Source organism: Ictidomys tridecemlineatus, chromosome 6, assembly GCF_052094955.1.
Source record: "Ictidomys tridecemlineatus isolate mIctTri1 chromosome 6, mIctTri1.hap1, whole genome shotgun sequence".
Lineage (NCBI taxonomy): Eukaryota > Metazoa > Chordata > Mammalia > Rodentia > Sciuridae > Ictidomys > Ictidomys tridecemlineatus.
The window spans coordinates 22,436,837-22,461,886 of NC_135482.1; the positions used below are offsets into that span (position 1 = coordinate 22,436,837).

The 25,050-nt window shown below is 34.2% G+C and overlaps 1 protein-coding gene across 1 annotated transcript in view; it reads right to left on the bottom strand.

Moving 5' to 3' along the window:
* Positions 1-25,050, bottom strand: part of Cfap54 (cilia and flagella associated protein 54) — a 283,309-nt gene that overhangs the window by 108,838 nt on the left and 149,421 nt on the right. Inside the window, exons 47-49 of the mRNA XM_078052960.1 lie at positions 19,619-19,741; positions 16,454-16,507; positions 7,737-7,953 (exon numbers count right to left, since the gene is read on the bottom strand). Coding sequence (XP_077909086.1) covers positions 7,737-7,953; positions 16,454-16,507; positions 19,619-19,741 — 394 coding nt within the window. The remainder of the gene's footprint in view (positions 1-7,736; positions 7,954-16,453; positions 16,508-19,618; positions 19,742-25,050) is intronic.

The window sequence follows — 25,050 nt, forward strand, 5'->3', positions numbered from 1 at the left end:
CTCTAATACCTGGAGACTAAATAATATGTTGTTTAATGATTAATGGATAGTAGAAGAACTCAATGGTGAAATAAAAAAAATACTTAGGGGTAAATGAGAATAGCAATACAACATATTAAAATCTCTGGGACATTATGAAGGCAGTACTGAGAGGAAAGTTCATTGCATGGAGTTCTTTCCTTAAAAGAAGAAAAAGTCAACAAATAAATGACCTAACATTACATCTCAAAGCCCTAGAGAAAGAAGATCAATGCTAACAGCAATAGAAGACAAGAAATAATTAAAATCAGAGCTGAAATTAATGAAATTGAAACAACAACAACAAAAAAAAACAGTCAAAGAACTTATGAAACAAAAAGTTGGTTCTTTGAAAATAAATAAAATTGATAAATAGCCAAGCTAATGAAGAGGGAGAGAAAATTCATATTACTAAATTTGGTGATGAAAAAGAAAAATATCACAATGGATACTACTGAAATATAGATAATAATCAGAAACTATTTTGAAAATTTATACTTTAATAAAATAAAAAATCTTAAAGACATCAACAAATTTCTAGATACATACGTCCTACCCAAATTAAATCAGAAAGACATAGAAAAATTAAACATACCATTTTCAAGCAATGAAACAGAAGACACCATCAAAAGGCTACCAACAGAGAAAAGCGCAGGACCAAACAGAATCTCAGCTGAGTTCTACCAGACATTCAAACAACTACTAACACCAATCCTCCTCAAATTAGTCCATGAAATAAAAAAGGAGGGAACTCTTCTAAATTCAATGAAGCTAGTATCACCCAGATACCAAAACCAGACAAAGATATATAAAAGAAAGAAAACTTCAGATCAATATCCCTAATGAATATATATATATTCATAGTAAAAATACTGTCAAAAACATACAAAAACATATTAAAAAGATAGTGCACCATGATCAAGTGGGGTCCATCCTAGGAATGCAAGATTGTTTTAACAGAGAAATCAATAAATATAATTCATCACATCAATAAAGACAAGAATTGCATGATTACGTCAACAGATGCACAAAAAGCATTTGACAAAATACAGCATCTATTCATGTTCAAACACTAGAAAAACTAGGGATGGTAAAAATGTACCTCAACATTGTAAAAGCTATATATGCTAAATTCAAGACCAACATCATTTTAAATGAAGAAAACTTGAAAACATTCCCTCTAAAAACTACAAGAAGACAGGGTGCCTTGTTTCACCACTTCTATTCAACATAGTCCTTGAAAGTCTAGCCAGAACAATTACACAGAAAAAAAGAAATTAAAGGGATACAAATAGGAAAAGCATTGCATGCACAAGGTCCTGTGTTCAATCCCCAGCACCACAAAAAAAAATAAATAAATAGGAAAAGAAGAACTCAAACTCCCCCTATTTGCAATGACATGATTCTATATTTAGAAGACCCAAGAAAATTAACCAGAATTTCTAGAACTAATAAATAAATTCAGCTAAGTAGCATGATATAAAATTAATACCGTAAATCAATGCCATTCCTATACATTAGTTATGAATTAGCTGAAAGAGATATTATGAAAACTTTCCCATTCACAATATCCTCAAAAAATAAAATAAAATACTTGGGAATCAATATAACAAAAAAGGTAAAAGACCTCTAAAATTAAAACTACAGAACACTAAAGAAAGAAATTAAAGAAGACCTTAGAAGATGGAAAGGTCTCCTATGTTATCAGATAGAATTAATATTTTCAAAATAGCCATACTACCAAAAGCATTATACAGGTTTAATGCAATTCCTGTTAAAATTCCCATGATGTGCTTCACAGAAATAGAAAAAGCAGGGCTTGGGTTGTAGCTCAGTGGTAGACTGCTTGCCTAGTATGTGTGAGGCACTGGGTTCAATCCTCAGCACCACATAAAAATAAATAAAAATATTGTGTCCATCTATAACTAAAAATATTTAAAAAGAAATAGAAAGAGAAATCATAAAATTCATTTGGAAAAATAAGAGGCCCAGAATAGTCAAAGAAATCCTTAGTGAAAAACTTGTGAGGCATCACAATAATAGACCTTAAATTATACTACAGAACTATAGTAACAAAAATGGCATGGTATTGACACTAAAACAGACAAGAAAAGCAATGATGCAGAATAGAAAACACAGAAACAAATGCACATAAATACAGCTATCTCACACTAGATGAAGACACCATAAACATATATTGGACAAAAAATAGACTCTTCAATAAATGGTGCTGGGAAAACTGGAAATCCATATATAGCAAAATGAAATTAAAACCCTCTCTGTCACCCTGCAGAAAACTCAAATTGTATCAAAGACCTAGGCATTAGACAAGAGATCCTGCACCTATTAGAAGAAAAGAGATCCAACTCTCCCTCATGTCAGCTTAGGAACCAAATTCCTCAACAAGACACCTAAAGCACAAGAAATAAAATCAGGAATCAATAAATGGATGCTATCAAACTAAAAAACTTCTTCACAGCAAAGAAAACAAACAATTTGCAATAGCTAAGCTATAGGAACAACTTAGGTGGCCTTCAACAGTTGAATGGATAAAGAAAATGTGGTATATATACACAATGGAATATTACTCAGCCATAAAGAAGAATTAAATCATTGCATTTGCTGGTAAGTGGATGGAAATGGAGACCATCATGCTAAGTGAAACAAGTCAATCCCCCCAAATCAAAGGCTATGTGGACGCTAACACACAATAAGGGGGTGGAGGAAAGTATAGAAGTCCATTGAATTAGACAAAGGGGAATGAAGGGAAGGGAAGAGGGATGGGAATAGAAACAGTAGAATGAATGGGACATAACCTTCCTATGTTTGTATATGAATATACAACCAGTGTAGCTCCACATCATGTACAACCACAAAAAATGGGAAATTATATTCCATGCCTATATGTCAAAATACACTCTACTGTCATGCATATATACAAAAATAATAAAAACAACTGGGAATCTTCTGGAAGACCCTAATAAAACTTTCATTCCAGGGTGATCGTATGCATGGCCAAGGCTGCACACCCTCAGAGCACTATCAGAGGTTTAACAGTGTGGGAGGAAATAACACTTCACTAAAATAATCTAGTCAGTCACTAAATAAAAAAGTACATAAAACAGCAAGCCCTAAGGAGAGGGGGAGAAGATACCTGGAATTGATACAATATATTTTATATATATATATATATATATATATATATATATATATATATATATATATATATATATATATATATAATGTCCAGTTTCCAACAAAAAGTATAAAATAAAAAAGGTAAAGAACAGGAAAACATGATCCATACACCAATAAAAGCAAGCAACTGAAACTTTTTGACAGAGCAACCAGATATTGGATTTAGTAGACTGAGACTTCAATGTAGCTTAGCAATAGTTCAAAGAACTAGAAGAAACCATGGAAGGCATGATGATAATGTTGCATCCAATAAAAACATCAATAAGGAGAAATTTTTAAAAACCTAATTGGAAATGACAGAGTTAAAATGTATTGAAAAACTAAATTGAAATTAAAATTGAATTGAAATTGAAAAAGTAAAAGGGGTTCAACAGTAAATTTGGCTGACAAAAGTGACAATTAGTAAATTTGATCAATAAAAGAAAAAGAATGAAGAAAAATGAACAAAATGAAATGTGAAATGCGGGACATTATTAATACATCAAATATGCATAATGGAAGTACCAAGAGAGAAGAGGAAGAAAGGAAGGGGGGATATATACAGAAAACATAATTAAAAATGCATCAAGTTTATTTAAAAAACATTAACTTATATATCCAGGATGCTAAACAAACTTCATGTAGGATAACACAAAAAGAGCCACAAATAGACCATCCTAGTAAACATTCTCAAAGCCAAAGAAAAGAAGAAAATTTTACAGAAGTAAAATATAAAAATGTCTTGTCACTTTTGAACAAACTCCAATAAGATTAACTGTTAACTTCTCATCAGAAATAATGAAATCAAGAAGACAGTGGAATCACATATTCAAAGTACCCCCAAAAATCTCTCAAATAAGAACCCACACCCAGAAAAGTTATCTTTCAAAAATGAAGGCAAAATAAACTCCCCAAGTAAAAATAAACTGAGAGAATGTTTGCTAACACACTACCTTAGACAAAAGACAAAATGTAGTTTTTCAGAGTAATTCAAGAAAACATAGATGATAATTCAAATCCATGTGAAAAAGCAAAGGACACTAATAATGGTAATTACATTATGAAAAACAGCCTAAGTATATATTTCTTCTTCTCTATACTGAATTAACTCATGTGTATAAAATGATATGTATATAATGTATTGTTGAATATATATAATTTATTTACCAATAATAGCACAGAACAAGTGGATGGGAGCAAAGGTGGACTGGACTAAGGAAATATTCCAGAGGGTAACCTGAACTCAGAGGAGCAAATGAAGAGGACCAGAAATGATTGTGAGGATTAATCTGACAAAAATTATAAGCATATATTTGCTCTGCTATCTTCTTCAGCTTCCTTAAAAGTCATAAAATTATATAAAGTGCTAATTGTAAAAATATATTGTTGATTCTGAAAACACAGACTGAAAGTGAGTAAATGATAAAAGAAACATACTTTAAATAAAAAATTCCCACAAGAGACAAGATCATTATGAAATAATAAAGTGTCAATACATCAAGAGGATACAACAATTTTAAAACATATGCACCTAACTTTGAAGTACTTAAATACATAAAGAAGATATTATTGGAATTAAAGGGAGAAATAGAAGCAATACAATAAATAAGGAGACCTCAATATCCAACTTCCAAAAGTGGACGGATCATCCAGGTAGAAAATCAATAAGAAAACAATATACTTAAATGACATCATAAACCAAATGGGTCTAATAGACACGTACAGAACATTGTGTTCAACAGTTAAAAGAATACATGTTCTTTTTAAGTGCACAAAAACATTCACCATGATAAAGAATACATTAGGTCACAAAACAAGTCTTAAGAAATTAAAGAGGACTGAAATTATATCAACTACCTTTTCTAATCACAACGGTATGAAATTAGAAATAAATAACAGAAGAAGACATGGAAAATTCCCAAACATGTAGAAACTAAAGAACACTCCTGAACAACCAATGAGTCAATTAAGAAACCAAAAGGAAAAATATCTTGAAACAAATAGGAATGTAAATACAACATAACAAAACATATAATGCAGCAAAAGCAGTTTATAACAGGAAGGTTTATAGTAATAAAAACCTATGTTAAGAAAAACAAAAGAGCATAAAGACAACTAATGTTATACTTTAAGAAAGTAGGAAAAAAAGCTGAAGGTTAGTGGAAGAAAGGGAATACTTTACAGAGATTAGAGCAGAAATAAATAAAATAGGGACTAGAAGAACATAGAACAATAAAACTAAGAGACCATTTTATAAAAAGATAAAATCAATAGGTCTTTAGTTAGACTAAGAAAAGAAGACTCAAACTTACAAATAAAAAAGGAATACATTATAATCAATACCCTGGAACTACAAAGAATTATAAAAAATTATTATGAACAAATTGATAACACAGAATAAAATGAATGAGTTCATAGAAATATGAAGCTTACCAAAGCTGAATCATTAAGAAATAGGAAATCTGAATAAATTAATAATGAGTAAGGACATTAAATCGGTAATAATAATAAAAAACTCATGGAAGAAAAGTTCAAGGACTGATATTTTACTGGTGAATTTTACCAAACATTGAAAAAAGAGTTAATGCAAATCCTTCTCAAAGTCTTCCAAAGATGGAAGATGAGGGAACACTTTCAAACTCATCATACAAGACAAGAATTACCCTGATAGCAAAGGCCGACAAGGATACTACCAGACAAGAAAACTACAGGCTAACATAATATCCCTGATGCAAATATTCTCAGCAAAATACTAGCAGACCAAATTCAAAAGCACATTAAAATGGTCATTTATCATGACCAAGTGGGATTTATACCTTGTATTCAAGGATGGTTTGACATACATACATCAATAAATGTGATACACTACATTAATGAAATGAAAGATGAAAACCATATGAGCATTTCAACTGATACAGAGAAAGCACTTGATGAAATTCAACATCTTTCATGATAAAAACTCTCAACAAACTAGGTATAGAAGAAATGTCTCTCAACATGATAAAGACTGTATGTGTCAAGCCCACAGCTAACATCATATTCAATGGTAAAAATGGAAGATTTCTAAGATACAGGCAAAACAAGGATGCCCATTTTACTACTTCTACTCAACACAGTACTGGAAGTCACAGCCAGTACAATCACATAAGAAAAAGAAGAAGAAAAAAAAAAGACACCCACCAACACCCAGTTGAAAAGGAACAAGTAAATGTAAAATGTAGAAGACATGATCTTATATACAGAAAACCCTAAAGATACACACATACACACACACACACAAAAAAAAAAACCTGATAGAACTAACACATGAATTCAGTAAAGTTTCAGAATTCAAAAGGTCAATATACAAAATCAATCACATGTCTATATGCTAACAGCTTTCTGAAAAAAATCAATTCCATTTTCAATAGCTTCAAAAATAAAATAAAATACTTAGGAATAAATTTAAATAAGGAAATTAAAGATTTGTACACTAAAAACTATAAAATATTAATGAAAGAAGTTGAAGAAGACACAAATGGAAAGATACTACATATTCACAGATTGGAGGAACTAATATTGTTAAGATGTCCATATTACCCTAAGTGATCTGAAGATTCAATGTAATCTTATCACAATTGCAATGACATTATTCACAGAAAAAAAGAACCTTAAAATTTATATGGAACCACAAAAGACCCCAAATAGTCAAAGTAATCATGAGCAAAAAGAAAAAACTTTTTTTTTTTACATTTGAGGTCTATAAAAAGAATTAAATCACAAGTAGGATTTATTCCAAGAATGCAAGCTTGGTTAAACATACAAGATCAATTAATGTAACATACCATATCAATAAAATTTTAAAAAACAAGTAAATAATCATCTCAGCAGATATAGATAAATCACTTAATAAAATATGATGCTCTTATGATAAAATCATTCAACAAAATAAAAGTTCCTCAGCCAAATAAAGAATATCTATTTTAAAAATCCATAGTTATCATAATACTGAATGGTAGAAAAGATCCATTTTTAAAATGGCCCCTAATACAATTGAAAAATGACTCATAAATCCTATTCATGGATATCTATCACAAATAAATATACACTGTGTCCTATGGATATGCAGCAATGCAGCACTATTCCTAGAAACAAAATGCAAGAGCATCAATAGGGCAATGATTGAATAAATCATGTGACATTCAAAGACAAGAATACTACACATTCACTACAGTGGACCAAAGCCAAAGCAATTGTCTCTGAGAGGCTTCAGTGGAGGTTTTTCTCCATGTGGAATGCAAGATACAGAAAACCGTATACAAAATATTCTATAAATAAATGATAAAATCTGTTATGTACATGCTTATTTATATAAAAGTATTGATATATATGAATGGAAATAACATATGCACATACCTAGAAATATGTACATTATATGAGCTTAGGGTAAAATATGAAAGAATATATTCTAGATTATTCATATGGATTAGTCGGGGTGGAATAGGGTGTTGTTGGGGAAAGGAAGAAAAAGAGAAATAACAATAAATAAAAGAAATAATTACCTTTCAAGTTAGAGAGAGTTGGTTTGTTCCTCTCAAAGCTACCGTGGTTAGCTCCGTGGTAGATAGCTTTCAGTGAATTTTCTGGTACAGAATTTATTGTTGCAGCCATACTTATGAGAAAGTGTGCCTTAACCATATAAAATTTATTTAGAAGATGCTGTTGGCCAATCATAACCAGAACTACAGGCGAGCCTCTATTTATTAATTCATCAAGTGCCTAAAAAATGGAAAAAGTAGGCAGGAGTAAGTCAGTAAAATTCTAAAAGTTATTATTAGTTTTATTCCCCAATTGCATTCTCCATTTTGTGCTGGAGGAAAGAATATAGGAAAAGATAGGAGATTCCATAAGTGGCAGTTATTATGGTTAAGATTTTCTGTATTTGAAACATTTGTATTATTTTTACTGGTGCATGATAATTATATGTAATAGTTGGATTGTGTCATATTCATACATGTACGTAATATAATTTGATCCGTTTTGTTCCACAGTACATCTCCTTGCTTTCATCTCCCTAACAGTTTCTTTTAAATTTTCACGAGATCCCCTTTTCCTCTTTAGCTTCCACATATTAGAGAAAACATATAATCCTTTACTTTCTGAGTCTGGCTTATTTTATATAACATTATGCTCTCAATTCCATTCATTTTCCTATAAATGACATAATTTTGCTCTTCTGTAGGCTGAATAAATTTCCATCATGTACACATGTCACATTTTCTTTAACCATTCATCTGTTGATAGGCACCCCAGCTGGTTCCAGAACTTGGCTATTGTTAATTGCACTCATCAGTATACAGGTATCTCTGTAGTATGCTGAGGTCAATTCTTTTGTATAAATACTGAGGAATGATATAGGTGGGTTATATGGTGGTTTCATTCTTCATTTTTTCAGAAACCTCCATATTGATTTCCATAGTGGTTGTACTAATTTTAATTCCTATTAAGAGTATATAAAAGTTCCCTTTTCCCGTATCCTCACCAGCATTTATTGTTATTAGCATTCTTGATAACTACCATTCTAACTGGAATGAAATGAAGTCTCAGTGTAGCTTTGATTTGTACGTTCTCAATGGCTACATATGTTGAACATTTTCTTCATAAAACTGAAAGCTGTTTGTACTACTTTTTTTGAGAAATGTCTGCTTCGTTCATTTGACCATTTATTGATTGAATTATTTGGGAGTTTTTGTTTGTTTAATTGTTTTGTGTTATTTTGGTTTTTAGTGTTAAGTTTTTTAAGTTCTTCCTATATTCTGAATATTAATCCTCTGTCAGAAGACTAGCTGGCAAAGATTTTTTCCCATTCTGCAGGCTCTCTCTTCATGCAATGGTCTCCTTTGCTGTGCAGCTTTTTAACTTGATTCCATCCCATTTATTTATTCTTGTTATTATTTCCTGAGCTTTAAGAGTCCTGTTGAATTTTTCCTGCACATTTATGTTGGAGTGTTTCCCTGGGCTTTTCTTCTAGCAGTTGAAAAGTTTCCTGTTTTATTTCTAGGTCTTTGTGTTCACTTTTGTGCAGGATGAGAGACAGAAATCCAGTTTCAGTCTTTCACATATGGATATCCAGTTTTTCCAGCACTAACTGTTAAAAAGCTATCTTTTGTCCAATCTATGTTTTTGGTGTCTTTGTCAAGGATCAGATCACTGTACCTGAGGGCATTTGTCTCTGTGTCTCTGTTCTGTTCCATAGGTCCATACGTTTGTTTTTATGCCAGTACCAGTACCATGCTGTCTTTGTTTCTATGACTCTGGAGTGTAATTTGAAATCAGATATTGCAAAGCCTCCTGCATTGCTCTTATTGCTCAGATTTGTTTTGGTTATTCTGTCTTTTGTTTTTCCACATGAATTTTAGAACTGCTTCTAGTTCTGTGAAGAATTTTATTAGTATATTCATTGCTTTGAATTTGCAGGTCACTTTGGTAATACAGCTATATTAATTCTGCCTATCCATGAACATGGGAGGTCTTTCCATCTTCTAGTGTCTTCTATTTCCCTTTTCTGCAATTTCACTATAGAGATCTTTTACCTCTTGGGTTAGATTTATTGTAAGTATTTTATCTTAGTATTTTTGAGCTATTGTTAAATAAAATTGTTTTTCTGATTTCCATTTTTAAATTTTTTTTTCTGATTTCTTTCTCAGTGGATTTATTATTAATATATAAAAATGTATTGATTTTGTATGCTGACTTTTGTATAATGCTACTTTGCTGAATTTGTTTATCAGTTCTATAAGTCTTACAGTAGAGTTTTTGGAATCTTCTAAATATAAAATCCTATCATTTGAAAAAAATGATAATTTAATTTCTTTCTTTCCTATTTGTATCCCTTTTATTTCCTTCCCTTGTTTAATTTCTCTGACTAAAATTTCAAGTGCTATGTTAAATAGAAGTAGTGAGAATGGACATCTTATTTGGTTCCTAATTGGAGAAGAAATTCTTTCAGTATTTTGTCATTCAATATGATAATTGGCTTTGTGTTTGTTGTATATAGTTTTTGTGATGTTGAGGTAAGTTTTTCTGTCCTTACATTCTTCAAGGTTATCATCATGAATGGGTGCTGAATTTTGCCAAAGGCCTTTTCTGCATCTATTGAAATGGTCATGTGGTTTTTATTCTTGATTCAATTTATGTGGTGTATTACAATTATTGATTTGTGCATGTTGAGCTATCCTTGAATCCCTGGAGAAAAAATCAACTTGATAATGGTGTATAATATGTAATACATTGTTGAATTTGTTTTATTAGGGATTTCTACATCTTCATCAAGGGCAGTGGTCTGTAGTACCCCTCCTTCCCTTGATATGTCTATACCTGGTTTAGGTATTGGGATGATACTGGCTCCAAAGAATGAGTTAAAAATATTCTCTATATTTCATGGAATATTTTGAGAAGTATTGGCATTAGTTCTTTAAAAGTCTATAGTTGTGAATCTATCTAATTCTGTTTTTTTTTTTTTGTTGTTTGTTTGTTTAAAGGCTTTTAATTACTGCTTTAATCTCATTGCTTGATATTGGTCTATCTTAGTTTTCTATATCCTCTTGGTTCAATTTTGGTAGGTCATAGGTGTTTACAAAGGTATAAATTTTTTTGAGAATTTTCCAATATTGGAATATAAGTTTTCAAAATAGTGAGCTATTGGATATGTGGTGTCTGTTGTGATCTCCTTTTGTCTCTAAGTTTATTAACTTGACTCTTCTCTCTCTTTTGGTTTTATTGATCTTGTTTACCCATTCAAAAACCTGTTTCACTGACAGTTTGCAGGGTTTTAAATTCTCTATTTCATTAATTTTGGCTCTAATCTTTATGGTTTCTTTACTTCTACTTATTTTGGGATTTGTTTGTTCTTGTTTTCCCAGGACTTTAAGATGCATCATTAGGGCATCTATTCGGTATCTTTCTGAGTTTTTAATGAAGGCACTCACATCTTAGAACCACCTTCACTGCATCACAGAGATTCCCATATACTGTATATCTATTCTAATTTGATCCTAAGAATTTTTTAATTTTTCCTCTATTTCTCCTATGACCCACTCTTCATTCAAAAGTGTATTGTTCAATCTCCATGGATTTATATAGTTTTTATTGCTTTTTATTTCTAATTTCATTTCACTGAGATCTGATAAGATGTAAGAAATTATATCAATTTTTTTGTATTTTCTTTTTTTATTAGTTGCTCAAACAATACAATGATCTTGACATATCATACATTTGATTCAAATGGGTATGAATTCTCATTTTTCCACATGTACAGATTTCAGGATCACATTGGTTATATATATACACATTGGTGTATATATACAGCAATCCTAGTGTCAGTTGTATTACAATTTTTTTGTATTTTCTAAGAATTGTTTTGTGGCTTAAAAAACAAAAAGATCTATTTTGGATAAGGTTTCATGAATAGCTGAAAAGAAAGTGTATTCAGCTTCTGTTAGATGAAATATTCTGTAGACATCTATTAAGTTCATAGTAAGTTGTAAATCTGTAGATGTACTATCTTTGCTGATTTTATATCTGGATGACCTAACAACTATATGTTGCCTAAAAGAAACACATGTCATAGGCAAAGACATCTGCTGGCGGCAAGTGAGAGAGATGTACTGAAATCACCCAATATTGTTTCATTGGGACCCAACTGAACCTTTATGTCAAATAGTATTTATTTTCTGTAATTAAGTACACCAACATTTGGGGCAAAAACATTTATTATCATTATATTTTTCCATTGGATTGTTCCCTTTACTAGTAAGCAATAACCTTCTTTGTGGCTAATTTGGGCTTGAAGTCTTTTTTGTTGTTGTTGTTGGATATATTTGCTTTTGAGTTCCATTTCAATGGAATATCATTTTCCACTCTTTTACTTGCCGCCTGCAGATGTCTTCGCCTATGATATGTTTCTTTTACGCAACATATAGTTGAGTCTTCTTTTTTAATCCAATATGCCTACCTATGTCTTTTAGTTATAGAATTGAGACAATTTACATTCGTCATAATTATAAAGAGGTGTTTATTACTTCTTGCCATTTTTATTTATTCCTAATAAATAATCCTAATTCTCATTTGCTTATCTACTCTTCTAATGAGATTTATTCTTTCATAAGCACTCTGTCATTTCCCATCAATTTCTGACCTCTGTCTCATGTGGCTAGCCCTGACATATAATAGGGGTGAACTTAATCCTTGGAGTGAGAGAAAGGATACCTCATCGAAATAGATAAACTGCACAAAAGTCATCATCTATGCACAAAGACCACTCTGTTTTAGTGTAAGAAGTAAATTAAAGACTCTTGGACAGAAATGAATGAATAGACAAGCAGTCTCCCTTCCCAGCTTAGAATCCATGGTCAATCATACTCTTCCTTGTATATACCGTTAACCCTTGCCCCTCTCCCTCACGCACAATACACCTGCCTGGTAATCATAGGCACAACCCTGAAATCAAACTTTAAGTCATCTTAGGGTCTGCGATTGAAGAAGACCTGCGAAGATTACACAAACTCACAAGTGGCCCTACTTGAAGTACTCACCCCAAACCTCAGTGCTGCCTAGTAATCATTCTAAATTTTGCCAGTCTACTCATTGTCCTTATCTCCCATACAATCATTTCAATGTCCTTCTCTCCTCCAAATTCTAATCCTTTCTTCCTTCTCCTTCTCCCAACTAATGATCTTTGCCTTCTCCATTAAAATGAGAAAACTGAAGCGGAGTAGATCATCCAAACCCCATTGCTCCAACTATTTCACCTATCTAAGCATCTACTCGTCAGAGTTCCACTTTCCTTCTCTCTGCCTAAAGCTTTTGCTCCCACTTAGACGGTCAGTCCTGTCCCCATTGACCCTCTCAGTCATTCTCTTCTGTATCGCTCATTCACTCCTGCATCACAAATGTTTCCCGCACCGACATTTCTATCAGCACATAGCCATGCTATTGTCTCCTTCGACAAAAAAACCAAAACCCTTTATAACCTACTTTCCTTCTCAAGTTACTCCCCTAATTCCCTGCTACTCTTCACGGAAACCCTCTTAAGAATTGTCAATATTCTGCATGACTGGTGTAACTCCACATCATGCACAACCACAAGAATGGGAAGTTACACTCCATGTGTGTATAGCATGTCAAAATACATTATACCGTCATGTATGACTAAAATGAACAAATAAATTTTTTTAAAAAAAGAATCGTCAATATTCTAATTTCTATCATTTAATTTGCTTTTAAACTCACTCCATCTCTACATTCAAACCCTTTGGTCAAGATTACTAATGCCTACACTTGGCTAAATCCATGTTCAATTCTAGTCCTCATATATATGCTATTTCTAATCTGTTATTTTATGTGCACATTAAACTGTCATATCATCATCTCTAAGTTGCATTCTAATTTCAAAGATGTTAAATGTGAAAAAAATCACATTTAAGACTGAGTGATTTATGATACTTAATTTTAGACTATTTATCATCTCCCTCCTTCTCAAGTGCTTTTTTCTCTTGCATTTTGGGCTACCACACTCCTTTTACTTCCCTCATATCCTACTAGCCACCACTTTTCATTCTTCTTTGGTGGTACTTCTCTTATCCTGTACCTCTTAATACTGTAGTCTCTCAGAACTCAGTCCTCACTCTCCCCTTAGATGATCTTAATCAGGCACTTGGTTTTATTTCATCTAAAAGCTGATGAAATCATGAGCTCTTTACTCTAGGTCCAATCTCCCTTCTGGAATCAAAATTCACAATATAAAGAACCAACAACTCCTCCACTTAGATGTCTAAGACGTATCTCAAACTCCTGTGTCTAAAACTATATTCCTACTCTCCCCTCCTAACCAACCCCTACACACAAGCTTCACAAGGACTGAGGATGTGTCTATTTTGATGACTGGTGAGTTTAAACTATTTTCAGAATCAGAACAGTACCTGCCACACAGTGGGATCAACAGATAAACCAAAGCTGTCCACACCTCTGCTCAAAGCCCTTCCAGTGGCTTTCCATTTTTCTTATATAAGACTAAGTTACAATGTCCCTATAAGGCCCTTCTTAATTTTACATCTCTGACTTTATGTCCTATGGCTCCTCACTACAGCTGTAGACACTGGGCTCAAGGTATCTCTCACCAAGAAAGACAGGGCCTTTGCACTTGCTATTCCCTCTTTCTAGATTGTTCTTTCTCTGGATTGCATATGTCTTACCCCTTTACCTGTTTTGGGAATGCTCACACAAGTCACCTTAGTGAAGACTAAACTGATAGCCCCATTTAAAATTAAAATATTCACTCTACCCCATGCTCCCAACCCCTTTCACCTACTTCTGGGTTTATTTTTCCCAAGCAAGGTTCTCCTACTTGCAAAATACATACTTTACTTGTTTATAATGTTTACTTATATGTTATGTTTATTCCTATTCCTGTGTGTTACTATAAGCTCCAGGAGGACTGAGGTTTGTCTGGAGTGCTAATTGATACATTTGATTGACATCATTAATCTGTGCCTTGCATACAACAGGTTCTTCATAGATATTTTTGGAGTTAATATAAAAGGAGCTACCTATTCTATAAAAGAGGGAAACTATTTGCCTTATGTAAGTATAGTAATTAATATTGCTTGGGAAAGTTTGAAGCAACCATGGCAGTGGGGATGTTTGTTGTTATTGTTCATTCTCTTTTCTGAATCTTTTCAAAAGAGTTGAAATTGATGCATTCAGAAAAGCAGCACATAGAACAGCCACTGGGCCTGACTTTCTGCCAAGCTGTTGCATTAGGAAAATGGTTGACCCTTTCTTTCTAAAGGAGAAATTTCAGATGGACTAGGGGTGAGGAGAGAGGACACATTCTCTTCTCTTTTCCTATCATAGCAAGCAGTGATTTAATGAGCCTTGACAATTACACACAAACACTTGAGGATCAAAGGAAGATTAATTAGTAATGCTATTTAACACTCCTTTCTCTCCCTCTATGCAGAAAATACAAAGTGTAATCTGAAGAGTCTTAAGTGGGCCAACAGTACTGTTTTAATTAATTAGCTATTAGAAATCAGGTTTCCATTATACTGTCAGTCTCTTTTTGTATAAAAAGAAACGATCAGACAGACATTCTTTTTATATCAAAAACTGCTCCTAGAGGCACTGTTTTTAGGATAGTCTAGCATTTATGATTGAAAAGTCATAAATACTCTTAAAACCCCCAAGGTCTTGGAGCACTAAAATAAGATAAGAATATGTATTTATATCTTCCTAATATCAGTTCTTTCATTTCAGGCAACTTCCTTATAAATTAAATTTTAAGCAAAAATATTGAATCATACAAAGCATAATTAAAAGTAGACTTTGTGTAATAAACAATAATAGGAAAAAATTAAGTTTACATTTAATAAAAGGTAGACCTATTTCTATTAAAATTATGGAAGAGGAAAAAAATAATTTTGAGGAAGTATCTCTCAAGTTATTTAATTTTAAAAAACCACCTTATTTAAAATAGGATACTGTTTCATAGGATTTAAATAATAAATAAACCTATGTGTAATCTCTGTCCATGTTAACTGTAGACTCCTTCCCCATCTCTAATATCTTGTAATCATACTTGTGATACAGCACTCTGTCCCAGCATTTTCTAGGGCACAGACTACCAATATCCCTAGAATTTTTTAAATAATTATTTGAAGATATTTAAATGCTACTAGGATATCAAATGCTTAAAATTCCAATCATTCAATTATTGACTACCCTAAATGTATTTAGATGGGCAGTCTCATTTTCTTCATGTGGAAAAATATTGGAAAAATCAGAGGAGCAACTTAATGAAAATGCCAAATGAAAACTGCCAAACCATTGGCTGACAGACTAGGAACTGGCAACAAACTGGGCCATTTCAAAATAGACAGAACCCTTTTCTTACAATCAGAGTTACCCGGTAGGTAACCAAATAAATATTAAAGTTAGAGATAATTACCATGGCTAGATGAGCAAATTCAATACACATCTTTATGAAAAACAGGAGCAGTAACAGTTATTTGCTAGAACAGTTTGATCCAATCCTACCTCTGGCTTCAGGATGTTGAGATACAACTCCACTATTAGAAATAGGAAAGCATATTATATACAAGATTTCCCAAACCAAAGATTATACTTACTGGATAGTTGAAATGACTCAAAAATTATCAGCACTAAAAAAAAAATTATCCATGCTACATAGCCAATGTTTAAAAAATATTATTATCCTTACCTGTATGTTTTCTTTGTTGGTAAGAGGTTTTCCTGAATCAAATGACTGAAACAACTGTCAAAAAAGCAAAATATTAACAGTAGGAACCAGATTATTTGAATATTCTTTTCAACGAAACTATTAATGTGTACCATTTTATTGTAAAAGTAATATATGCTCTATTCATAAAAAATACATTTTGCTGCCAAGAAAACATTGAAAAGTTAGTAACTGAATGTGGTGATGGTGGTATCTCTGGTGGTGTAAATTGAAAAGAGTTCATAGTGGGACCTTAGATTTGGTGATAAGAGCAGAATCTCAATATAAATATAATGTTAAAATATAGAATTTTTAAAGGACTATGAAAAGTTCAATAGTAATCCATAAATTTTTTTTTTCAGTTACTTCCTTTACAAGTGAAACTTAATTCATTAATCCCTTCTTTAAATAACTGGCCTGCAGCCTAATAACATTGGCACCTATTTTAATTATAAACCCTGAAAGCATTTCCTCTTTTAATTACACTTTTTAAATTCCCAATTGAAGCTGGAAAGCTGCAAATTAACTTTGAGAATACAAAATTTGAAGTCAGAATCTATTGGGAGATAATTCGCCCACACAGTTATCTTATGAAGCTTGTGGATAAAAATGAAGGCTGGAATTTACATGTAAAAATTAGTTCCAGACTTTTTGATTGTTTATTTGGGTGAAAACTGTGGCCATTGAAAATTCTCATTTCTCATTATTCTACCCAATTGGTTTCTTTCCTTCTCATCTTCTAAATGTGGATGACGTAAAGTTCAGTTTTCTCTTTTCTAGATTTCTCTGTCTGCCTGGGATCCTAGCTGATTGCACCTAGTTCTATGGTTTTAAATCTCTATGTTAATGCTTCCATTAACATACCTGCAACCCCAACCTCTCCCCTGGATTACAGTCTCTGCCTCTATATATGCTACATCACAACCTGGTTGTCTACTATGGATCTCATATTTATCATGTTCAATTCCTGCTAGGAGCAGCATTCCCCTTCTTGGTATATGAAAACTTCTTCCTACCAGTTGTTCAAGTTGAACATTCTGCAGTAACTTTGACTTAAGTCTCTTACATCCCAAACCTAAACCTTTATTAGCAAATGCTGTCAGCTCTATCTTCACAATACACCCAGAACAGAACCACTGCTCACTCCCTCCACCACTATTACTCCAAATATTATCATATCTCAACCAAATTGCTTGCATCAGCCTTCTCATTGGTTTCCCTATTTATACCTTGCTTGCTCACAGTTTATTTCACAAAAAGCAAACAAAGTAGTTCATTTATATTTAATTCCTATCATTTCATGTCTCTGCTCAAAACCCTTGTCAGTCTTGGTTTCCCAAGGGGTAGAAAGTAAATTCCAGTCCTGACTGAGCCTCAAGAGGTTTTACATAACCTGGCTCCTGGGTTCTACCCTCCTCTTCTCTTTCCTGAATTCTCATTTGGCCTTGTTGTTTTCCCTCAACCACATCTTGCAAGCATCCTTCTCAGAGCCTTTGCCTTTATAGTTCCTCCCACTTGGGAGGCTGTTCCCACAGATCTTTCCATGTTCATTTTCCTCAAAACCTGGTTATTAGAGACCGGCCTGAATAAAACAGCAACCTGAGCTGCCCTGGTTACTAGTTCCCCTCAGTTCAGCTGGATTGACCCTCATACCTCCACCTGACCTATACTTATGTGCTAAATATGTTTATTATTTGTCTCCCCCCTGGACTATGAGATCCATTTGTTCTTTACTGCTCCATCCCCAGTCTAGAAAAATACCTATATTCAGTAAGCACTTGAGAAACATTACACGTGAGTTAAAATATAATTTTAATAGCAAAATACAAACCATTTGTAATAGGGAAAGACTGTTGATTAAGATTCAAGCAAGAAAATACTACTAACTTAATCCAGGCAAGAAGATGAATTCATTTATACAACAAAAAATGAAGGAAATAACCAACTAACTCCTCTCCTGATGGATAGGAAGGTAGTAGATAAACAAACAGGTAGACAAACACATACATATCCACACACATACATACCATGTATGCCATATAACACATAGATATTCTTTATATGTATAGATATAGATATATAGATGTTTATTTATTTACTTATTTTTTGCAGTGCTGGGGATTGAACCCATAGCTTCATGCATGCTAGGCAAGTGCTCTAACACTAAATTACACACCCTCCCTATAATAATAAATTACAATGTTGTAGCAGTCATATGGAATAAAAAGAAGTACATTTTAGGGGAATATGCTGATGTAGTAGACACAATATGTAAAATATAATGTCAGCTTATGCAACTGATTTCCAAGTCTTACAGATAATTCCCCCAGGTTCTTTTAGGTCCTCTAAATTCAAATCACACCAGAATGTATTATGTCTGTCAGTCTCACTCCTCACACATATGGTTTCCCTCAGGCAAAGGGACTTTCTACCCTGCCTCTCACCCATTTCCTTTATTCTTGGCTCACATGGATCCAAGCATCTGCCTACAGCATCTGATTCCCAGATCACCATGAAGACCAAAGCAGAGGAAAATAATAACTCAATCTGATTTAATTTCTGCTTTCATCATGAACTCTAGTACTTGTTTTCAAGAATTCTCCAGTTATCTAGTTTATAAATACAAATCAAGTGATCCAGGTAAAACTGTCTCCTAAAACCAAACATTCTAGGCAAAATGGAGAAGAATGTTCATTCCCCACAGAACTCAGAAGAAATCTGAACAAAATATTCTCAATTCTTTGATGTGATGTTTATCAATCAAAAAGGTCCAAACAAGTTATAAGGAGAGATTATTTTGAGTAAGAACATTAACCAGAAATTATAGGATTAGACTAAAAGACCTAAAATGTGTTGGCTGATGTGTCTAAAGAAATGGCTTATAATAACTATAATAAAAAGCAATATTCACTGTCCCTGTGCCAGAGTTCCATTGCAAAAATTTACTACAGAACCTTGCTATATCCCTCATGACACTGTGCTATTCCAGATAGATGAAAACTCATAAAATCTGATATTAGCTGTAACCAGATTTAACAAAGCAGTGTGGAGTACTGGAGACATGTAAATACACTGTTGTTGGAATATTTCCTAGATTTTAGAATTATAACCTTCGAAGACAAAAAACAGTTCAAATTAGTAAGTTACCTTAATTTTTCCAGTAGCTTTAAAACCAGAAGGCACTGGGCAAGGCATATTTTTCCCATAAAATATCAGGGTTAACTCATAAAAGGCCTCAGAAAAGAAGTGCAAATCTGTTAGGACTTCTATCTGTAAAGAAAAAAAAGATTTTAAGTTAAATAGTTTGTTTCACTTACAAAATAACCAACTCTGAGATCCAAAATTTCTGCTTAGTGACAGTAAAGTATTATGAATTAATGTTTACTAGCTAGGGAGTGGATGGATCTTCACATGTCTGTACACATGCCATTTTACATGTGTGATGAACCCAGAAGCTAACGAACAGGAACAGGAAGGTGTTGGAAACAGTGGGCAGTTATAAGAGGTTGCTTACTTCATCAGAGGCAAACACACAGAAATAATATAGCCATGGAAAAGTCTTAAAAGTAATTCTGTTCCCATGGTAAATGGTGGCTTAAAAGAAAAACAAAGCTAAAACTCTCCTGATGTTCTCTAGGGAAAGTAAAAAAAACCAGGAGACTAACTCCACAACATATCAGTATAGAGACAACTACTAATTTTCTTATCCATAATTAATAGCTTAACATTAATTGATCACTATGCATTTTACATGGCTTATTTTGAATATAAACCAGCAGGACTACTGGGAAATGATATAAAGAAAAGATCAAATTCAAATTCATGTGTTCATTCAACATGTTTATAGGGCACTTCTTAAACAGTAAGCACTCTTGGAGGTTCCACACCTTTGGATGCACATTTAGGTAAATGTAGGTGATACATGAAGACACAATATGAGGAAGCATGGAGTCTGACAAAGCGCTACTTTTGAGACTGGGATCAGGAAGAACAACTGTGAGGGGGAGACATTCAAGAGAAGAGATGGTAATGACATAAGCCACAGAGTCTTATGAGAATTTGCCAAGAGGATCCTGAGAATAAAGGTCATGTGATGGGAGCAGTTTTGTATCCTAGAGTGTTCCAAGAACAGCCTGTGTGGCTGGAACTCAGCAGTTGAGGGGAAGAGGGTGGGAAGGTGGGTATGACAGTAGATATGACAGTCATATAGAATCTGTAGGTCCCAGGAGGAACTCTCTTTCCTATGGGGTAAGAAATTATTAGAGGCTTTGGAACACAGCCTTAATCTGACTGGTATTTTGAAAATATCCAGAGACTTTGGAGAGAATAGAGAATGAAAGGATACAATGTGCTCACAGGGAATAAAATGCAAAGTTGGATAAAGATAAACACACACACACACACACACATGCATATACACACACACACACACGCAATTTATGTTATGTATATGCATATATATATTTCTATTATATATTTTATATATAAAGCGAAAAAATAAATTTATCCTTAGCATTTCAATCTATCTTACTCTCTGTTTTTCCTTTCACTACTAGTTTAGGAATCTCAAGAGTACATAAACCTTAAGGAAATAGGTAAGTTAGGGGAAAATTGGTTATACAAATAAAGCCTGAAAGGCCAGGAGAACATTGATGGGAAAGAGGAAGTTGCTTGTTTATTGAGTGCAAACTGTGTCATCTTTCCTAAGACACCTTAATCTCTAGCCTCCCCAGTGCCACCTAGCACCAAAGTAGACATTCAGAGAGACATGGAAACCCTTTCAGGTTTCTAGATGGCCATTTTTTCTCATTATTCCTATAAGAAAACCCTTCCCAGGATCTGTGTGTGTGTGTTAGTCTCCTCTGGTCTTGACTCTAAGAGTCTGTGCATGGACATCTGTCAAGGCTATCTCTGGTTGCAGTTTATCGTACCAATCTGACTGTTTAGAAAAGGAATGCTGTTAAGAATAGACATAATATTTCCAGAAGTGACCAATGCCATGAACACAAACAAGCCAGAATAGACAAAAAGAACTGGCTATATAAATCAACCCTTCACTCACACAAATACAGAACTATCAGTACCCTTCCTAGGAATGTTTAATATGTGCAGAAGAATAAATCTTTGATGAGGTCGACAGATCCAGAGTGAAGCCAGACCAGTTGATCGTCAAGAAGTTTTACAGCTTCCCCTGAAAGAGACTAGTACACACAGAAACTGAACAGAATGATGGATTACTGGGTACATTGTCAGAAAGCATCATTGTTTGCTGTTTCCTGATTGACTTCTCTTTCTTACCACTCACTGACCGCAGTTTGCTTCAGAAAGGTCCAACAAACTTTGCTCAGAAGGCTGTTATTTCTTCCTCTGTGAGATCTATCAGTAGTTGCTCTTTTATATTGCATCTGTTATTGCAGCTGTCAAACCCCTAATTCAGTTTTTCAATCCTAATAAGCCAGTAAGATCTTCTTCTGTCTCATCCTCCTCCCAACACTGTCACCAGATACAAGAATGATGTCATTCTCCTGATCAAAATTCTAGAATCCCCCATCCAACCCAAACCTGCAGAAGACAGTCCACAGTTCTTCACTGATTTTTATTTTTTATTTTGTTTTTAAAAATTTGGTTTTTAGTTGTAGTTGAACACAATACCTTTATTTACTTTTATGTGGTGTTGATATTGAACCCAGGGCCTTGCATGTGCTAGGCAAGCACTGAGCCACAACCCCAGCCCACAACCCCACAACCCCACCCCACAACCGCAGCCCCCTTCACTGACTACTCCTGAATGAAAACAGCTGCCACATGCTAACAAACTGCTGTGGTTTGAATGTGATCTCCAATTGTTCCTGTGGTAAAACTTAGTCTCTGAATTCACATATTGATGATATTTGGGGGTGAGGCCATTAGGAGGTGATTAAGATTAGATGATATCATGAGGATGGGGTCCTCGTAATTTTATTAGTTTCTTATAAGAAGAGGAAGGGAGATCTGAATCTATGCCTGCTAATCTCTCACCACATGATACATTCTGCCATGTTAAAATGCAGCAAGAAGGCCCTCAACAGACGCAGCCCCTGGATCCTGGACTTCCCAGCCTTCAGAACTCTGAGAAATAGATGTATTTTCTTCATAAATTACCCAATCTCAGATCTACTGTTGAAGCAACAGAAAAAAAAAAAAGAATAAGACAATAAACAAAAGTCATCTAACCAAAAAGTTTGTTCTGAATTCTGACTTTCAGGGCCCCCCTGGGTCTCCTCCTGATGCTATTAATGGCCACTGCAACCCCGCCATGCTGCCTTCCTCTTAACAACAGAACAGAATATACCTGTTATCCAATTCTGACTCCACATTTCCCCCATTTCTCTCACTGCACAACCTCCCCATTATGCCTTTTTTTTTTTTAAGAGAGAATGAGAGAGGAGAGAGAGAGAATTTTTAATATTTATTTTTTAGTTCTCGGCGGACACAACATCTTTGTTGGTATGTGGTGCTGAGGATCCAACCCGGGCCACACGCATGCCAGGCGAGCGCGCTACCGCTTGAGCCACATCCCCAGCCTCCCCATTATGTCTTCACAGTCTGGAATTCAAGCCGGGTCCCTGGTTTTCTCCATACCGTGGCGCTCTGGTGTTTCTCATATTACCTTCTGCAACCTCCTTGATCAGAACCTCCACTTCAGCGTGACTGAACCATTGCTGCCCCCTAAGCAAGTCCATACTTTTTCACCTCTGTGTCTTTCACACTGTTTTCTGCCAAGAACATTCCCTTCCTCCTCTCTCCCACTCAGTTGTAGGCTTTCCAAGTCTAAATTCTTATCTTCTTATTGAAATCTCAAGGCTAAAAGCCATTTTTCCCTCTTTAAACTCTTGGAGACAAAGCTCAATAAGTTAATTTGCAAATGATAAAGTGACAAGTACATATATGTGACTTGTGTATATGTCCCATCTCTCTTCCCGGTTCTCAAAGCAAGGAAGGACCATGAGTGACGTTTCTTGGACTCAAGTTACTAACATGGTGTTTTTAAATAGGAAGTACTCAGTAAAGGTTGTTTTAGAATTAAATCAATGAACATTTATTAAGTATTTTCTAGGTTAGCTCCACTAACACTAAATAGAATGTACACAGCAGATATTTTATAGATGTCTGCAAATTTAAAATTCAATCCAATAATTAATGACTGAATATCAAGAAAGTGAATTTATTTCTCAAGTTAGTGTAGGAAATTAAAAAATAAATAAGATATAGCCCTAGCCTTAACAACTTTGCAATCTTAAAGAGACTACTGTTGAGAGACTGGGAAAGTTATATGCAGTTTTAAGAAATGTGTTTTTGAAATTCAAAAGCAAGAGAGTTCATAAGAATCAATAACTCAGAGAAGGTGATCCAGAAATTTTCACGATCAACAATGAATTATTTATTCTTGAGGTTAAAATATATAGTAGCACCAAAAGTCCTCTTAGGAATTGCTTTATTTATAATTAGAGGACAATGGACTTTTCTCAGAGGCCCAAAGGGTCTGAATGAGATAGTAGTCCAGAGGGAAAGCTAAGCTTTCCTCATTAAAAAACAGGAGGGATGCAAGTAAAAAATGAAGGGTACTTCCAAAAAAGGAAGAAGAGGTGTGCTGGAATATAGTGCTGGAGGCCACTCACTCCTAATTGCAAAGCTGATTATGTGTCTTCAGTGACGCCTTGTGGGTAATTAGAAGACAGCCATGGTGGGTGCATTCACAAAATGGAAGAAAACTGAAAAATACAAATCAGCTTTAAAAAAGAGCTCACATGAATCATTTTCCAGCATACACTTGATTATGCCACAGGAAGAGAGGCAAAAGCATAAAATGATGGCCAAGAAGTATTTTAAGCTTAAGAATGCCAAATATTCTATCTTAAATTATTTGTACTTCAATTTTCCTGTTTTCCCAAAATTCAGTAAAGTGCACAAAAGAAACAAAGGTCCTAGGTAAATATGTTATGTGTGTTTATGTATGAGTACAACAGTATGTGTGTACGTGTGTGTGTACGTGTGTGTGTGTGTGTGTGTGTGTGTGTGTGTGTAGAAAAATGAATGGGGTTGAATTCCATTTAAGAGTTAAGGAGAGATCCAAGATGGCGGAATAGAGGAGGTCTTGTTTCTAGCTGCTCTGTGGAATTAACCAAGAAAACAGTCAGGTGGCATCTCAACAAAGTCTCACCTAGATGGAATACAACATCTCAGAGCGAGCGACAGGACCCCTTTACATCGGATTTTCACAGAAACCACCAGAGCTGCCACCACCTGCACAGACATCAGAGCTTCTTATTTCAGTAAGACTCCGGACTCCAGACCCAAAGCCTGCAGTTCTAGCGCACACACACTCTGAAGCAGTGGAGCAGAATCACCTAATCAGCTGTGCTCCACTCCCATGCAGGTCACATGGCTGCAATCTAGCCACAGCACAAGGCCATCCCAGCTCCCCCCACCTCACCAGACACCCCTGTGCTGCAAGCAGACTGACTCCATCTTGGAAAACCTTTCTCACCATGTTTTGTTGGGCGTGGTTATCGGCACAGACCATTTGAACAGGTACCTGG